The sequence below is a fragment of the Plecotus auritus genome (genome assembly GCF_963455305.1).
Source record: "Plecotus auritus genome assembly, chromosome: 2".
NCBI classification, from domain to species: domain Eukaryota; kingdom Metazoa; phylum Chordata; class Mammalia; order Chiroptera; family Vespertilionidae; genus Plecotus; species Plecotus auritus.
The window spans coordinates 88828952-88844720 of record NC_137771.1 but is presented as its reverse complement, the minus strand read 5'-3'; the positions used below and the strand labels follow the sequence as shown (position 1 = coordinate 88844720).

General features: G+C 47.6%; 2 protein-coding genes and 1 pseudogene across 3 annotated transcripts; 2 read left to right on the top strand and 1 right to left on the bottom strand.

Annotated features, from left to right (window-relative positions):
- The first annotated feature begins 1198 nt into the window (after nucleotides 1-1198).
- TMEM14C (transmembrane protein 14C) lies at nucleotides 1199-7889 on the top strand. Its single transcript, XM_080654621.1, has 6 exons — nucleotides 1199-1296; nucleotides 2265-2333; nucleotides 2657-2733; nucleotides 3938-4039; nucleotides 6399-6486; nucleotides 7398-7889. The coding sequence occupies exons 2-6, from the start codon at nucleotides 2311-2313 to the stop codon at nucleotides 7447-7449; spliced, it is 342 nt and encodes a 113-aa protein (XP_080510747.1). The 5' UTR covers nucleotides 1199-1296; nucleotides 2265-2310; the 3' UTR covers nucleotides 7450-7889.
- A 1684-nt stretch (nucleotides 7890-9573) lies between these two features.
- Nucleotides 9574-11245, bottom strand: LOC308241133 (D-3-phosphoglycerate dehydrogenase-like; annotated as a pseudogene). Its single transcript has one exon. The product of its transcript is annotated as a D-3-phosphoglycerate dehydrogenase-like (transcript).
- Nucleotides 11246-11393: 148 nt separating this feature from the next.
- Nucleotides 11394-15563, top strand: LOC308241132 (intraflagellar transport protein 81 homolog; the record flags this gene model as incomplete). Its single annotated transcript, XM_080654657.1, is given in 3 exon segments — nucleotides 11394-11427; nucleotides 14652-14914; nucleotides 14916-15563. Coding segments are annotated over 3 exon segments (945 nt in total).
- Nucleotides 15564-15769: the final 206 nt, after the last annotated feature.

Genomic DNA, 15769 nt, shown 5'->3' with positions numbered 1-15769 from the left:
AAATAACAGATCTACTAAGGACTAAGATTGTAGGAAATTCACTTAATTTTCTGTGGTTCAATTTCTTTAAGCCTAAAGGGCAGGGGCTGATCATGGGGGATAACTTAAGGTTTGAAACCTGCACCTGCATAGAGAGAAATGAATCTCTAAATCCATCCAGCTAGTTAAAACAAGTCCTGTCTTTGGTTTGTGACAACATGGATGGACCTAGAGATCCTAAGCTTTTCAGGGGAGTCTTCCATTAAGTTGATGAGGGTCTGGCAATTGCAGTAGGAACTGCTCAGAGTTCTCAGTCATTATCAGCTGCGGCTGTTTTAGAATCAGCTAATGGTAAACAAGCTAGATAGGAGCTGCTGCAAGTGGAAAGTTTTTCTTTAAAATTAGAGTACGTATGTGTTTCAATTTCCTTTTCACTGAAGATTGTATTTATAAGATTTATTCATGTTGATACTTGTAGGGGATGAAGAAGAGACATCACGGATGACATCCAGATTTTGGTGTACAGCAACTGAGTGAATGGTGCGGGAAAGGCAAGGAAGAGAAGCAGATCTGCAGTGGGAGTGGAGATAATGACTTGTGGGCAGTGGGACATAGCAGAGGAAGTTGTAAATTACATTTAACTTACCCTCTCTCCCCCTTTAAGGTGCTTCTCAAGTAGCCTCACTCTCGAAAACAAACAGCGAAGTGAGGCAATTATCTAGGTGGCCACCAAATTCTCTGCAGGTGAAAAGGAGTCCCTGTAGTAGGCAAACAACATGATCAGGCTCCTCCTGGATGGCCAGCAGCTAGCGTACACCTAGTCGCGTGCCCCTCCATTAATGGGGTCCTTGGGATCCAGCAGCAGACGTCTTCCTCCAGCTTCGGTGGCCTCCACTACCGGCCTGATCCATTCATTCCATCTCTTGCAAGACCCGACTCAAACTCTGGGTTTTCGGCTTCTAGCCACGCAGGTTGCTGGCTGGGACCTGCGCGGGAGGGAACTGTCCGCGGCCCGGCGGGACTCAGGGTCTTGCGCCACTCCCCTTCTCAAGCACCGTCCGCCCCGCCCCCCCGCGCGCCGCCCCGCCCCCCCGCGCGCCGCCCCGCCCCCCCGCGCGCCGCCCCGCCCCACCGCGCGCCGCCCCGCCCCACCGCGCGCCGCCCCGCCCCACCGCGCGCCGCCCCGCCCCTCCCACCGGGCGCCGGCCCCGCCTGCTTCCGCGACACCGAGCGCGCGTTGTGACATTTCCGGCGCCGGAGTCTCCGCCCACGGCTTGCTCGTCCTCCACCAGCGCAGACCTCTGGGAAAGCGGTTCGGTACTTGGCAATTATTTTTATGAACCTGTTGTGACTTGGGGATTATGAAGGGGGCTTTGCTGCCCGTGCTCTGCGTCCCCTGGATCCAGGCGGGGCTTTGGGCTGCGTCGCGGTTGCTTTTCTAGTCGCGCATTTTCTGCTTTCTTCAAAATAGGTTGTGAATCTTGTGGAAGCATTGAGTTCTTGAGGCAAATAGCGTAGTGCTGTTTAGTTTCCTGGAGGTTTTATTGCGTCCTCTCCTTAAAAATCTAGGTAACGCAGTGCCGCTTTGAATTAATGACCGGGCGGGACTCCACGCCCCCTCCTTTTATGCACACTGAATGGACCAAAGGTGGGGTGGGTGTTGCTTTCGGTCTTAGCCTCACTGGATGTCAGATGCATTTCTTTAAGAAATTAGGAGCTGCTTTAACAAGAGTGTATGTAATGTAATTATGACTTGAATTTTCCTATATTTTATCCTCCCTCTCCACCTATTGAGAACTGAGTCAGTAGCAAAAGTAAATAATCGTTTAAAAGTTTTACAAACGTTAAATATTGGAATAGTTTGGTTCTTGGAGCAAAGAAAAGCAGCACTCTTCCACCCTAAAAGGGACAACTTAAAATATTTGCTTTCCGTTTTAGTAATACATAACTTGATTAAGTGTTGAAAGGTTAACTCAGCCTGTGCAGAGCTGGCCAGTGAATTTTGTTCACTTTCCTGTGGGCCTATGTTATTAGAATTGAGGTTATTACAAAAATGATTGGTTCAGCACTTTTACTTATTATGCCAATTAATGCCCAGAGCAGCCCCAATAAATTTGTGCAGTTGTTATCCTCATGGGACAGTGAAGGAAACGGAATTTTAGGGAGGTTGGGTACTTGCCCACTACTTATTAGCTGCTAGGGGTGGAGCTGGGACTTGGACTCCCTTATTCCTGACTGGTAGAGTTGTGCTAGTCACTACCTCTGATCCAGACCCTCCTCTGCAGGTGCTGGCCGGTGTAGTCTCTTTTCTGGACAGAGCGAAAGAGAACAATGCAGAAGGACTCCGGCCCACTGTAAGTGCACAGTGAATGGGGGTGGAATAGCCAGGAGCTTCTCAAACCGTGTTTTTATCCCCATCTGGAAAGGGCTCTAACAGTAGACTGCTGGGGCAGAACTGGGTGCAGGAGGATGGACATACAGGTCACAGTTTGAGTCCCATCTCTGCCACTGACGAGTTGTGTGACTTTAGGTTAGTCATCTAACCTCTGGGCTTGGTTTTCATTTCTACAGTGACAGGATTATTCTGTAATGAAGACCTTTTCAGTCCCCGTCTATGATTGTGGGTCTTTGTTTTTTTAAAACATGGTTGGCACTGATTTCTTATTCTTGTTTTCAGAGTGCCTTTACATTGGATTGGCTTTGGCTATGCAGCACTGGTTGCTTCTGGCGGGATCATTGGCTATGCAAAAGCAGGTATGGTTTCTAGTTATTAACCTCTTAGGATCTTCACATTGTTCCTGATGAAGAGTGAGTCCCCAGGGTCCCCAAAGTGCAGTCTTATTTGAATGAGGCTTGCTTTAGGCCCTCTAGCTTGAGTTCAGGCTTATTGTCAGTCCTGTAGCAATTCCTGTGGTGGCTGCTCCTGCACTTGCCTTTGGGTTATCTGGCTGAGCTAAGCCAGGCTTCTTATCGAATCACTTGTTTTTGCCTCTTTGTCTAAAGGTGCTGGGCAGGAGTGGTAGCAGATTGTTATTATCATCAGCTACCATACATCAGCTTTGACCCCCGAGTGCCATCTCTGTACTCTTTTCTTTAAGTAGCAGGAAACTTCTAGTCTTCACATACTCAATTTTTGAAGTCTCCTTATTAAATTTGGCAAGGGTGTGTCAGAGAGCCCGCATATTTCTACACACACACACACACACACACACACACACACACACACACACACACCAGAATTCTTACTCTCCAAATATTTTTTTAATTTACTAACCCTGTTTCCTTCTCCTTTTGGGATTTCCCCAAGGTCCTGTCCATGGACAGTTTCAGTCCTTGATGGATTAATCAGGCCTGTTTAAGAGCCCTTCTTATTTTCCTTTCCTTTTTTTTTTTTTTTTTAGATCAAAATGTTTTTATTTGAGACAGAAAAATGCAAAATTGCTAAGATACTAAACATATTTTCTCACATGTTACAATACTGCCACTATGTACAAAAGATCTGATGATAAATGTGCACACATAAAAATACAGTATGCGTGGATAGTACATGTGTAAAATGTATGGCATTCAAACATGATATGGAATTGATTTCAGGGGTGCAAACAGCAAATACAAATACATGGACCCCAAATTGCCATTATTTTTTGTTTCTTAAATGGGTGCTTTAATAAGAAGTAGGAGCCTTTCTTATTAGGTGAAAGTACCCTCCCTACTAGAGGAGAGAGGAGTGGTATGGTGTGGTGTGTAATACGGTATGATCTGAGCCTTACTTCTCTGGTAATTTTACTTGAACTCTTTTAGCAAACTCCCTAAAACATTTTCATGCTTGAGAACTCGGTTGTGAACTGTGTTGGTAGTTTTCTTGCTATTTTCCTTCGTCAGAAAGGGAAGTCTGGTGGATTCTGTCAATGAATGAGGGTCTGACACTACAATATGACGTGTGTTTGCTTTCCTCCAGGTAGTGTCCCATCCCTGGCTGCTGGGCTCCTCTTCGGTGGCTTAGCAGGCCTGGGTGCTTATCAGCTGTCTCAGGATCCAAGGAACATTTGGGTTTTCCTAGGTATGTCAGCTTCACTCTCCCCAGTCAGTTATCTGTCCAGAATACTCTACCACAGGCCCTAGTTTGGTGGGATGTGTCAGGTTCCTCACATTAAGACAGTTTCACTGCTTCTGCCCAGTCCAAGGGAGGTTTTTAAATGGGGGGTGGGGAAGGGCATGGTTATGCTTGTTTCTGCTTTTATGTACAGAATGTGGAAAGGTTTTCATACCTCATGAATTTAGATTTACCCAGTGAAATTAGTATTAAACTTGTATAAGGCAAGTATATGTCTCTTAATCATTGTGATTGCCCATTAAAGACTGAGCATCACTAAAGGGTCACATGTCTGGGTTAAGTTTTATCAATATTGCATTTTCCCCATTTTCAAATCATTAGCCCTTTGCCGGTAAGCTAACCATGTAAGACATAGGCCTTGCCTTCAAGGAGCCTGTACATAAAAAGTGACTCTGTGGGGCTGTTGATATGCCCTGTGAGTAGCACAGACAGTGAGGAGTACAGGGAAGGGAAGATTACTTCCTATCAGGGTGGCTTTTGGTACCGTTTTATTGAGCTCCACCCATGTGTCTGACAGGCTGCTAGGAGTGTGGGTTCCTCACTGTCTCCACAAACCCATAGTATGAGAGAACATGCAGCTCTAACTCCCTTACAAGTGTGGTGGAGAACAAGCACGTTAACAGAGTGGTTTGTACAACTCTGCCTGGGTTGGGAAGGGAAGGCAACGATGGCTGGTGTGTGGTGCGCTGGGGAAGGAGGAGGTGCCCAGCTCTCAGCTCTGCCTAGCAGCTCCCTCACTCAAGCCCCAGAATGATTTGCAGACCTATTTTCCCAGTTGTGAGCCCACATCACTCTAGCAAATGACCATCATTGCCTACTTGAAGAAACAATAGCAGTCATCACATGGGGACTCTGAGTTTCATGCCATTAACCTCCACTCCTTCCCTGGCGCTATTTCTCTCCTCTCCAAGGCCAGTCCCTTCATCCTGGCTTTGGGTTTCTTCTGCCATACCTTCTTGGAACTTTACACTGTCACTGATGCCATCTCTTACTTGCATTTCACCTTGCAGTTGGATTCCTCTTATTAATGTATAAATGTGCTCATCTCACCCATTTTTTTAAAAAAGGACCTTTCGTGAACCTACTTCCTTTTTCAGTTGCTGCCATTCTTCTTCCCCTTCAGAAACTTCTCTAGAAAAAGTTGTTATACTTCCTGTCTTCATTTCCACACCTCTCATACTAGTACCTACTTGATCCACTTCAGTCTCCATTTCTGTCCCTTTTGTCCATGGAAATACGTAACTCTCTCTGAGGATGCCAGTGACCTGTATTTTTCAAAATCCAGTGTATATTTATTAGTCATTTTATTTGGCCTGTTAGCTGCTCTCAATACAGTATACCAATCCAATCCATTTTTCACTCTCCTGGTCTTCCTTTGTATTTTCTCATTCTCTTTTGTTGACACCCCCCCCCCTTTTTTTTTTCTTTCTTTCTTTCTTTTTCTTTTTTTTTTTTTTTGCCACTATGTATTAAAGTACTTAAGGCCTGGGCCTTTTTTAAATCTTCTTTATACTTTCTTGCTTGACAATGTCATTGAAGCCCAGGCCTTAAATTACACCAATATACAGTAACTCACAAATTTATCTCTCCTCCAAGTTTGACTCTTTAAAAAAAAAATTTTTTTTATTGATTTCAGAGAGAAAGGGAGAGGTAGATAGAGAAAGAAGCATCGTTGATGAGAGAGAACATTGATTGGCTGCCCCTGCATGCCCCCTTACCGGGGATTGAGCCCACAACCCGGCATGCATGTGCCCTTGACCAGAATCAAACCTGAAACCCCTGAGTCTGCAGGCCGAAGCTCTATCCACTGAGCAAAACTGGCTAGGGCCAAGCTTGACTCATATATGTACAGTTGTCTGCTTGAAATCTAGATGTCACATTGTGTCTTCTGATGTTCTCCCTCCATCCAGGTGTTGATTGCATTCTTCCCCTCCGTCTTATCAACACTACTTGCAACACATATCCCAGATTATCTCCTCTATCTCCATGGCCACTCTCCTCATCTCGGTCATCCCTCTCTTTCCCTGCATTCCTGAGGAAGTTTCTTAATTGATATCCCTACATGCTCCAGTTTCCTTGCAGTTTGCTCTCCATGGTATAGGTTGGCTGGGCCCGGACTGTGAGGGTCTTACCAGTATATCTAGTATTTGTGCTTAGTCTCTCAGGACGTGGGTATTGAAGCTCCCCAACTTGAGAGGTCTGAGATGAGGTCTGGCCCTTGAAAGAAGGGTGAGACTTTGTCACTTATTTTAGTTCTCCCAAATACAAGATGTAGTGATCTTTGCCTCTTTTTCTTTCCCATCAGTTACATCTGGAACCTTGGCTGGCATTATGGGAATGAGATTCTACCACTCTGGAAAATTTATGCCTGCGGGCTTAATTGCAGGTGCCAGGTACTTTCTGTTCTATTGCTGTTCTTCACCCAAATAGATTTTAGTTTAATGCTCATAATACTTTGTACACCCTCAGATTTACTTGTTTCAGTATACCTGATGCTGGGCATCAACTAAAATGATTTAATTTATTCACAAATAGGAGAAGCTGCGAAAATAGTAGCTGATTTAATGGCAAAGTGAAATATAGTCATTCATTATGGAAACAGTTTTGCTTTCACATTTGCTCTCTGGTCCATCCTGGCTCCTCCCTACAGAGGAAGAAGCCTCAGTGCTAAGCCATAACGGCAGCTCATTCAGTGTGTGTTCATATGTCTTAGTTGTATGGATGCCCTTTATTATAAAAAATTTTGCTAAAAGGGAATTTTTATTGACTCCTATTTTCTAATTAACTGATTATAAAATCCAAACCAGATTTTTTTAATGTAGTCCTAAGCATAATAAAGAGACACTGAAGATTAGGGGAATTTTTAAAACTCTGTTTTGGGAAAGGATTACTTACAGCTATGATTTTGGTTGTAGTTATAATGCTGTCAAGCAAAATGTGTTGTAGTCAGTGCAGACCGAGGTTGAGAGCAGTAAAGTAGGAGGCTGCAGATCCACCATTAGCTAGTTCTGTGACTGTGGGGCGGCCTTGGTTTTCCCAGCCTCCAGTTTTCTCATCTCTGAATTATTGGCAGTGAGATTAGGATCGCCAGCTGTACGTACTGTTTTAAGGCCTCAGCACAAGACTGCCCGCGGCATGTTTTTTCCTTGGTGCCCCCAGGGATGGAAGTTCCATCTCTGCCTGCTTGGTACCTGCTCACTGTGTGGTGAGAGACCCACAGAATCCTAATCCTTTAAAAAAATAGTCAAGGGCATGTTCTGTTCTTTACCTAACATTTTTGCTTTGTGTTGTTGTTTTTTAACAGTTTGCTGATGGTCGCCAAACTTGGAATTAGTGTGTTCAGCAGACCCCATTAGTCATAGTCATGTGCCAGCTTGGCCTCATGAAGAATTTAAGAACTTCTACTATTTTTAGTCTATTAGGAGAAATAAATGCAGCATTTTCACATATACTGACATTTTACTTAAAAAAAGAAAAGATACTGATCTCTGCAGGAGAAAATATTAGTCATTATTATTACAGCCCTAAAGAGGAGGGTATCCTACAACATAAACGCTTATTGTTATAATACCCTCATATAATTTGATTCTTGTATGTTGACATTATTCCTTCTTTTTGTATTTTTACATAAAGTCTCAAGGGGTAAATGTTAGGTGTCAACATTGGGGGCCCTGAAACCCCATACCCTACTTAGAGAAACTGTGTATCTGTTCTTTTGTTCATCTTAGAGCACAGACCTAACTTTGAAATTATGTTAAATGAAATATCAATGAAAATAAAATTTACTATAAATAATATTTTCTATTGTGTCTTCATTGCCAGGGCTGCCTGGAACATAAAGTGAGATGTGAATAGTAGGAAGATAGAGGAAAATGAAAATTTTAAAAATATCTTACTTAGGGGTTACCGTTTTAAAAAATTGAAGGACCAAGGGAAATAATTACTTGATTATACATTGCTTTGAAGCTGGTTTTAAAAATGAACTGTAGTAAGAATTTCTAAGATTAGGGCTGTGTAAACAAAAGAAAAAAATGAAAATTTGGTTAGCTAGTAATCTATAAATGTGAAACTAAAAGACTCATCTGGAACTTGAATTACCTAGGTGGGTCGCTGCTTTGGACATACTAACTGTATACTGGCACATCTTCAGTTCACTTTCTTTTTCAGCATTGAGAATTAACTCATTCTGGACTCCTTATTTTAGTTTCCCTCTCTTTAAAGAGGAGGGCATATTTGCTACTTACCTCCAACCTAACTGGTATTGGTTGGATTTAGAGTATAATTTAGTCATCTGTTAATTTTATGTATTTGCTTAAACTCCTTGAAGGGCGTCTTAGTTTTCTCTTCTTCATTTTATGTGACATGTCTGCCAGGGCCCATTCTTTTTTTTTTTTTTTTTTTTTTTCAAATTTTTATTAAGGTATTATATGTGTACATATCTTACCATTGCCCCCCACCCCCACCCAGCCAGGGCCCATTCTTACAGTATAGTGCCCAGGGCTGTACACAAGGGGTGTGACAAGAGCACTGTATTTTAGACCATTTCTGTTAATGCAACCAGGATCAAAATAAGGTTTTTGGACAGCCCCGTTTCAGCAATGACTCATTGAGCTTTGGTCTACTGAGACCCCAGTTCTTTTTCTCGAATACTGCTGCTAATGACTAATCATAGATCGTGAAAGGATTAGTGCCTGATGTCACATACTTGCAAACACTTAAAAAATTTTTTTTGCCATAATTCCTGGCATAGTGATTATATTTTATCATATAACTAGTGGCCTGGTGCATGAAATTTGTGCATGGAGGGGGTGGTTCCCTCAGCCCAGGCTGCACCCTCTCCAATCAGGGACCCCTTGGGGGACATCCCTATTGCAATCTGGGACTGCTGGCTCCTAACCACTCACCTGCCTGATCCCCTAACTGCCTCTGTCTGCCTGCCTGATTGCCCCTAACCCAGGGGTGGGCAAACTTTTTGACTCGAGGGCCACAATGGGTTCTTAAACTGGACCGGAGGGCCGGAACAAAAGCATGGATGGAGTGTTTGTGTGAACTAATATAAATTCAAAGTAAAGGAGCGGAGGGGAGAGCAAGAGAACCAGATAGAACAGCCGAATCCGGCTCGCGGGCCGTAGTTTGCCCAAGGCTGCCCTAACCCCTCTGCCTGCCTGCCTGATCACCCCTAACTGCCTCTGCCTGCCTACCTGATCACCCCTAATTGCCCTCCCCTGCTGGCCTGATCTTGCCCCCAACTGCCCTCTGCCGGCCAATTTGGTTCTGATTGGTCGGTTTCTATGCCAGTCAGCGTCAAAAGATCCACCTCCTAGCAACCATTGGCTCATCACAGTTGACCCAGATTTGGTTCTTTTTTTTTAAATTTTTTTTTTTTAGGGGGGAGGGTGGGCTGTTTATTAAGTGGTTATAACAGGGGTCAGACCACATAAGTTGTGCCAGCCCCGGGGAATGTGACCTCTCAATGTTGATCACAAAGGCCCGAAGGCTGGTCCTGGTGAGCCCCAAGGTAAGAAATGAAACTGAAAGGCCTCGGTCACATGCTGCTTCCAGGTGTCCAGGCTGGGCAGCAGGGAGATGCCCATGACGTGCCAGGTCTCCCCATCGGACACTACTGAGGTCTGGTAGGACAGCAGCTGCACACTTGCCTCTGCCATGAGCCCAATCATGGTAGGCAGCATGGCAGGGTTGGAGGGCTGAGCCCGGAACAGGAGCAGGGGCAGACCCCTGTGGAGAGGTACTTCTGGTCTGAAGGCAGCTCCACTGAGTGCCTGCAGTACAGGTCTGGTGCCCTGGACAAAGCCCACAGCATGGTAGCGGGTACCTGCCAGTGCCACACTCAGGAGGCCTTCCCCACATCCTTGCTCTCCTGGCACAGTGGGGTTATGGGAGGTGGTTACAATTGAGGCCAGCCTCCTTCACCAGCAGCTTGGCGTTCACCAAGTTCACATCCGCATGATTAGAAGTGTCTTTGAGGAGGCCGACAATGACTGAGGGGCTCAGGCAGTTCTCGGCATTCTTCAGGGTTAAGCCCTGCGTTACCACCTGGATGGTCCCTTTGGGGGACCCTGCCCAGGCTCACATCAGAGTCCCTAGAGCTTCTGCCAGACGGGTCCAAGGTTTGGTGTGTGGAGAGAAGGTGCTGGTAAGGGCCTGGGCATTCACGACCCCTGTGAGGGCTCTCCCCTTCACCATGTCCACAAACTGGACAGCGATCTCCCTGCAGCGGCTCTGGGCCTCCTTGGTGCTGGCGCCCAGGTGGGGGCAGCTGATGACATTCTCATGTCTACCAAGGCACGGTCCTGAGGCGGCTCCTCCGTGAACACGTCCAGCACTGCGCCCGCGCACTGCCCCGACTGCAGGGCCGGGAGCAGGGTTCCCTCATCCATGATCCCTCCGCGGGCACAGTTCACCATGCACATGCCCTTTTTGCACAGGGCGAAGGTGCTATCGTTCAGCAGGCCTGTGGTGGAGGGCAGGAGAGGGGTGTGCACAGTGATGAAGTCACAGAGGGGCCAGATCTCCTCCAGGGGGACGGCCACCTCTCTCTCAATCCTCCACTGGCCAAGAATTCCCAGGGTCTTTCCATTCAACTCAGTTCCCATGAACTTCTTTCGGTCCCATTTGCCATCCTTCATCGAAACCGTCGCCTGGGGAATCTGCCTGGCCAGACACATGATCATCCCACAGGTGAGCTCCACAGCACTAAAACTGTTCCCATTGGGAGTGTTCACGACCATGATGCCCTTCCTCGTGGTGGCCTCCAGATCCACATTGTCCATGCCGGTGCCAGCCCTGCCTACCACCTGGAGCTTCTCTGCTGCGTTGATGACATCCGGGGTCACCTTGGTGGCCAAGCAGAGGATAAGGCCTTCGCAGTCCTGCACCTCGGCTATCAGCTCCTTTTTGTTCAGGTTCTGCTTCTCCACCACCTGCAACCCTCCATCTTGCAGGATCTTCCAGCAGCAAGGGTCCAGGCTGTCACTGATGAGCACTTTCTGTAGATTTGCGAAGGTCATTGCTGGAGCCGGCCTCAGGATCAACCACTCTCCCTGGACAGAAACACCTCTAAGCCCCCAAATTTGGTTCTGATTGGTCAGTTTCTATGCCAGTCAGCATCAAAAGCTCCGCTTCCTAGGCAGCCATTGTTGGTTCCTCACACTTCACCCAGATTTGGTTCTGATTGGTCAGTTTCTATGCCAGTCAGCGTCTCTGGGCCTATCAATGGGGTCTGATCAGAAAGGCAGGGCTGATCTGCAGCCCTGGTGGAGTCCTGGAGAGAAATGGAGGCATGGTTGCTGGCCATGAAAGAGAGAAAGAGAGAGGCAAGTGCTGGTCAAAAGCTGCCACAGAGGTAACGGGTCAGTCCCTGCTTCTCTCTTCAGGCCTCTCTCTGGCCCTGATTCACAAACCCCTCAGCAGTCAGTGCTGGGGCACAGCATCTGCAGCCGAAGCAGTCAGCTCTGAGTTGCCACAGCAACCCAGCACTGAATTCCGGTCTGATTGAGCTTCGGTCCTAACGGTGTTACACCCTAGCTCTTTATTATAGAGACTAGGGACCTGGTGCACAAAATTCGTGCACATTAAAAGGGGATTAATTAGAGGAAATAATTTAATATTGCTATTTGCCCTTTCTCTGTAATAGAAGTGTCAGAGATTAAAGAAAATTAGTAAAATGTATATGAAAACCTTCCTCCTGTCAGAGTCTGGGGCACACCATGGGACCCAGAGTCAAGTCCCCGCCCACCACATGCACCTCAAAATCACGTGAGACCCAGACCCAGCCGGCCCCCTCCCCCCATTGGTCTAGATCCAGACACAGCCAGTCCCATCCTTGTCAAGCCCTGCCAGGCAGGGGGCATAGCCTTAGGTCCCCTGACCCGGCGCCAGGATGGGGGGCAATAGCCTGAGGTCCCCCAGCCCAGACCGGGGTGAGGGGCGTGCCTTGAGGTCCTCCATCAAGCCCTGCCAGGTGGGGGACATGGCCTGAGATCCTCTGTCAAGCCCCGCTGGGTGGGGGGCATGGCCTGAGGTCCCCCGTCAAGCCCCGCCAGGTGGGGGGGCGCAGCCTCAGGTCCCCTGTCAAGCCCTGCTGGACGGGGGTGTGGCCTGAGTTCCCCTGACCCAGCACTGGGGGTACACCTTGACATCCCCCGTCAAGCCCTGCTGGGGCAGGGGCGTGGCCTGAGGTCCCCTGTCAAGCCCTACCTTGTGCGGGGCACATGGCCTGAGGTCCCCCAGCCTGGTGCTGGGGCGGGGGGAGCAGCCTGAGGTCCCCTAGCCCAGCACCAGGACGGGAAGTGCACCTTGAGGAACCCCGTCAAGCCCCGCCGGGTGGGAGGCGTGGCCTGAGATACCCTGTCAAGCCCTGCTGGGTGGGGAATGTGGCCTGAGGTCCTCTGTCAAGCCCCACGGGGGGCGCAGGGAGGAGGGCATAGCCTCAGGTCCCTGCTGATTGCTTGTTAAGGCTCCTTATGGAAACTTGGCCTCAGCTGTGGGTGCAGCCATCTTTGTGATGGAGTGATGTTCAATTAGCATATTCCCTCTTTATTAATGTATTTAATAATCCTTGTCAATATTTTATATCCTTCAAACCTAGCCACATGTGCATGTATGCCTGTGACATGTGCATGTATGCATGTGTACACACACTAATCCTTGGCTGTTGACAATTAAGGGGACTTGTATTGTGATGATATAAGCATCAGAAGACCATAGACCAGGGGTGGGCAAACTTTTTGACTCAAGGGCCACAATGGGTTCTTAAACTGGACCGGAGGGCCGGAACAAAAGCATGGATGGAGTGTTTGTGTGAACTAATATAAATTCAAAGTAAAGGAGCGGAGGGGAGAGCAAGAGAACCCTCTGCTCTTTCGGCTCTGTGGGCCAGATAGAACAGCTGAACGGGCCGGATCCGGCCCGCGGGCCGTAGTTTGCCCACGGCTGCCATAGACCATCTAAAGCTACCATCCTTCCATAGATATTTTGAATCATGATGTTGCCCTGGTTTTTCATATGGCTGGAGTGTTTCCAGAGGGCATCAGTTTTGGCCTTCTATTCTAGGGGAGGGACACTAACATTAGACTGACAAGATTCCCTGAAGGTGGCATTAGGTTAGATCTAAAGTAGGTCACTACTGGTCAGTTCTGACAGTTCTAAGGTTGCTCACAGATTGGGATGGCGGGGCAGGGGACTGTGTGTGGGGAGGGGAGCATCATTGCCAGGCAGCCCTGACAATGCCCTTGCCAAGTGCCTCCCCTCTTCCTCAGCAACGTGTCCTGAGTACTTACTGTCCTGAGATTGTGCTGGGTCCTAGAAGGAAAAGATCAACATAGCTTGCATTCACGGAATCTAGTGGAGAAGACTGACATCTAAACAAAGTAATCTATATATATATATATATATATATAGAACCAGTGCATGAAATTCGTGCACAGGGGTTGTGTCCCTCAGCCCAGCCTGCACCCTCTCGCCAATCTGGGACCCCTCGAGGGATGTCCAACTGCCCGTTTAGGCCCGATCCAGGTAGGGAAAGTCCAATCGGGCTTTCCCTGGATCGGGCCTAAATGGGCAGTCGGACATCCCTCTCACAATCCAGGACTGCTGGCTCCCAACTGCTTGCTTGCCTGCCTTCCTGATTGCCCCTAACCATTCTGCCTGCCAGCCTGATCACCCCCTAACCACTCCCCTGCCAGCTTGATTGATGCCTAACTGCTCCCCTGCCAGCCTGTTTGCCCCTAACTGCCCTCCCCTGCAGGCCTGGTCACCCCTAACTGCCCTCCCCTGCAGGCCTGGTCACTGCTAACTGCCCTCCCCTTCAGGCCTGGTCACCCCTAACTGCCCTCCCCTGCAGGCCTGGTCACCCCTAACTGCCCTTCCCTGTAGGCCTGGTCCCCCCCAACTGCTCTCCCCTGCAGGCCTGGGTCCCCACCAACTGTCCTTCCCTGCAGGCCCGGTCGCCCCCAACTTCCCTTCCCTGCCGGCCTGGTTCCCCCCAACTGTCCTCCCCTTTAGGCCTGGTTCCCCCCAATTGCCCTCCCCTTTAGGCCTGGTTCCCCCCAATTGCCCTCCCCTTTAGGCCTGGTTCCCCCCAATTGCCCTCCCCTGCAGGCCATCCTGTGGCGGCCATCTTGTGTCCACATGGGGGCAGCCATCTTTGACCACATGGGGGTGGCCATCTTGTGTGTTGGAGTGACGGTCAACTTGCATATTATTCTTTTATTAGATAGGATAAAAAGCCAGCGACTGTAACAGCCATAACAACCTTAATGACCGGTCATTATGACGCCCACTGTGGCCAGCTAACCGGCTAGATCAGGGGGTGGGGCCGGCGGGCCAACCTCGCAGCCCTTTCCCCCTGCTGGCCTGCTCCTAATTGGACTTTTCCACCCCGATCAAGAGCAGGCCGGCAGGGAGAAACCAAGATGGCGGCATAGGTAAACACCTAAACTGCTGCCTCGCACAACAATTTCAAAACTACAACTAAAAGACAGAACGGACACCATCCAGAACCACAGGAAAGCTGGCTGAGTGGAAATTCTACAACTAGAAGGAAAGAGAAAAGCTCACAGAGAACTGGAGTTCAAGCGATATGTTAGTAAACTTGGAAGCAAGAGTACAGTTTTCAAAAAGAAGCATCAGATAATAGCTGAATTTAAAGCTGAGTTCGGTCTCTTACAGAGGACAGAAGAACTCCTTAAACAACATCTTGAAAATATTCAGCATCAACTGCAAACCACTGAGGAGAAAAAGGGTATATCTGGATATAGTTACACCCAAGAAGAGCTGGAGAGAGTGTCTGCACTGAAGAGTGAGTGAGGTTGGCGAAATGAAAGGACGGACCCTGGATGACATGTCTGAAATGGTAAGAAAACTGAATTCACTGGTATCTGAAAAGAAGTCAGCTCTAGCCCCAGTTATAAAAGAACTGCAACAACTGCGTCAAAAATGTCAAGAACTAACCCAGGAGTGTGATGAAAAGAAATCTCAGCATGATAGCCGTGCAGCAGGCCTCGAAAGCAATCGATCCAAATTGGAACCGGAAGTCAGAGGACTCCGTGAAGAATGTCTTCAAGAAGAAAGTAAATACCATTATACAAATTGTCTGATTAAGAACCTGGAAGTTCAACTTCATCGTGCTATTGATGAGATGAAGGCATATGTCTCTTCTGACCAACAAGAAAAAAGAAAGGCAATTAGGGAACAGTATACCAAAAATATTGCTGAACAAGAAAATCTTGGAAAGAAACTTCGGGAGAAACAAAAAGCTGTCCGAGAAAGTCACGGTCCAAATATGAAACAAGTGAAAATGTGGCGTGATTTTGAACAATTGATGGAATGTAAGAAACAGTGCTTTCTGAAGCAACAAAACCAAACTTCCATTGGTCAGGTAATTCAGGAGGGAGGAGAGGATCGGCTGATAACTCTGAATTCATGTGTCGTCCCTCGGGGTTTTAGCTGACACCACTTCTATAAGCATACTCCCGTGGTGTATTTCTTTTCTTGAAAGTGGTTTGTGCAACATATTGCTTTCGGATTAGCCATTCCCTATTAAGCTTTTTTGGAAAATAATGTTAAGACACATTTAGGTTTTAAAGTATTTAATATGAAAAAAAGCCTTTTATTTTTGCTTAGTTTAGACATCAGGGGAGTCTTCTGAGTTTTATG

Excerpts from the sequence above, each read along its gene's own strand:
- TMEM14C (XM_080654621.1), top strand. The coding sequence starts at position 2,311 with ATGCAGAAGGACTCCGGCCCACT. Across the intron at positions 4,040-6,398 it reads GAACATTTGGGTTTTCCTAG|TTACATCTGGAACCTTGGCT; the intron begins GTATGTCAGCTT and ends CTTTCCCATCAG. Across the intron at positions 6,487-7,397 it reads GGCTTAATTGCAGGTGCCAG|TTTGCTGATGGTCGCCAAAC; the intron begins GTACTTTCTGTT and ends GTTTTTTAACAG.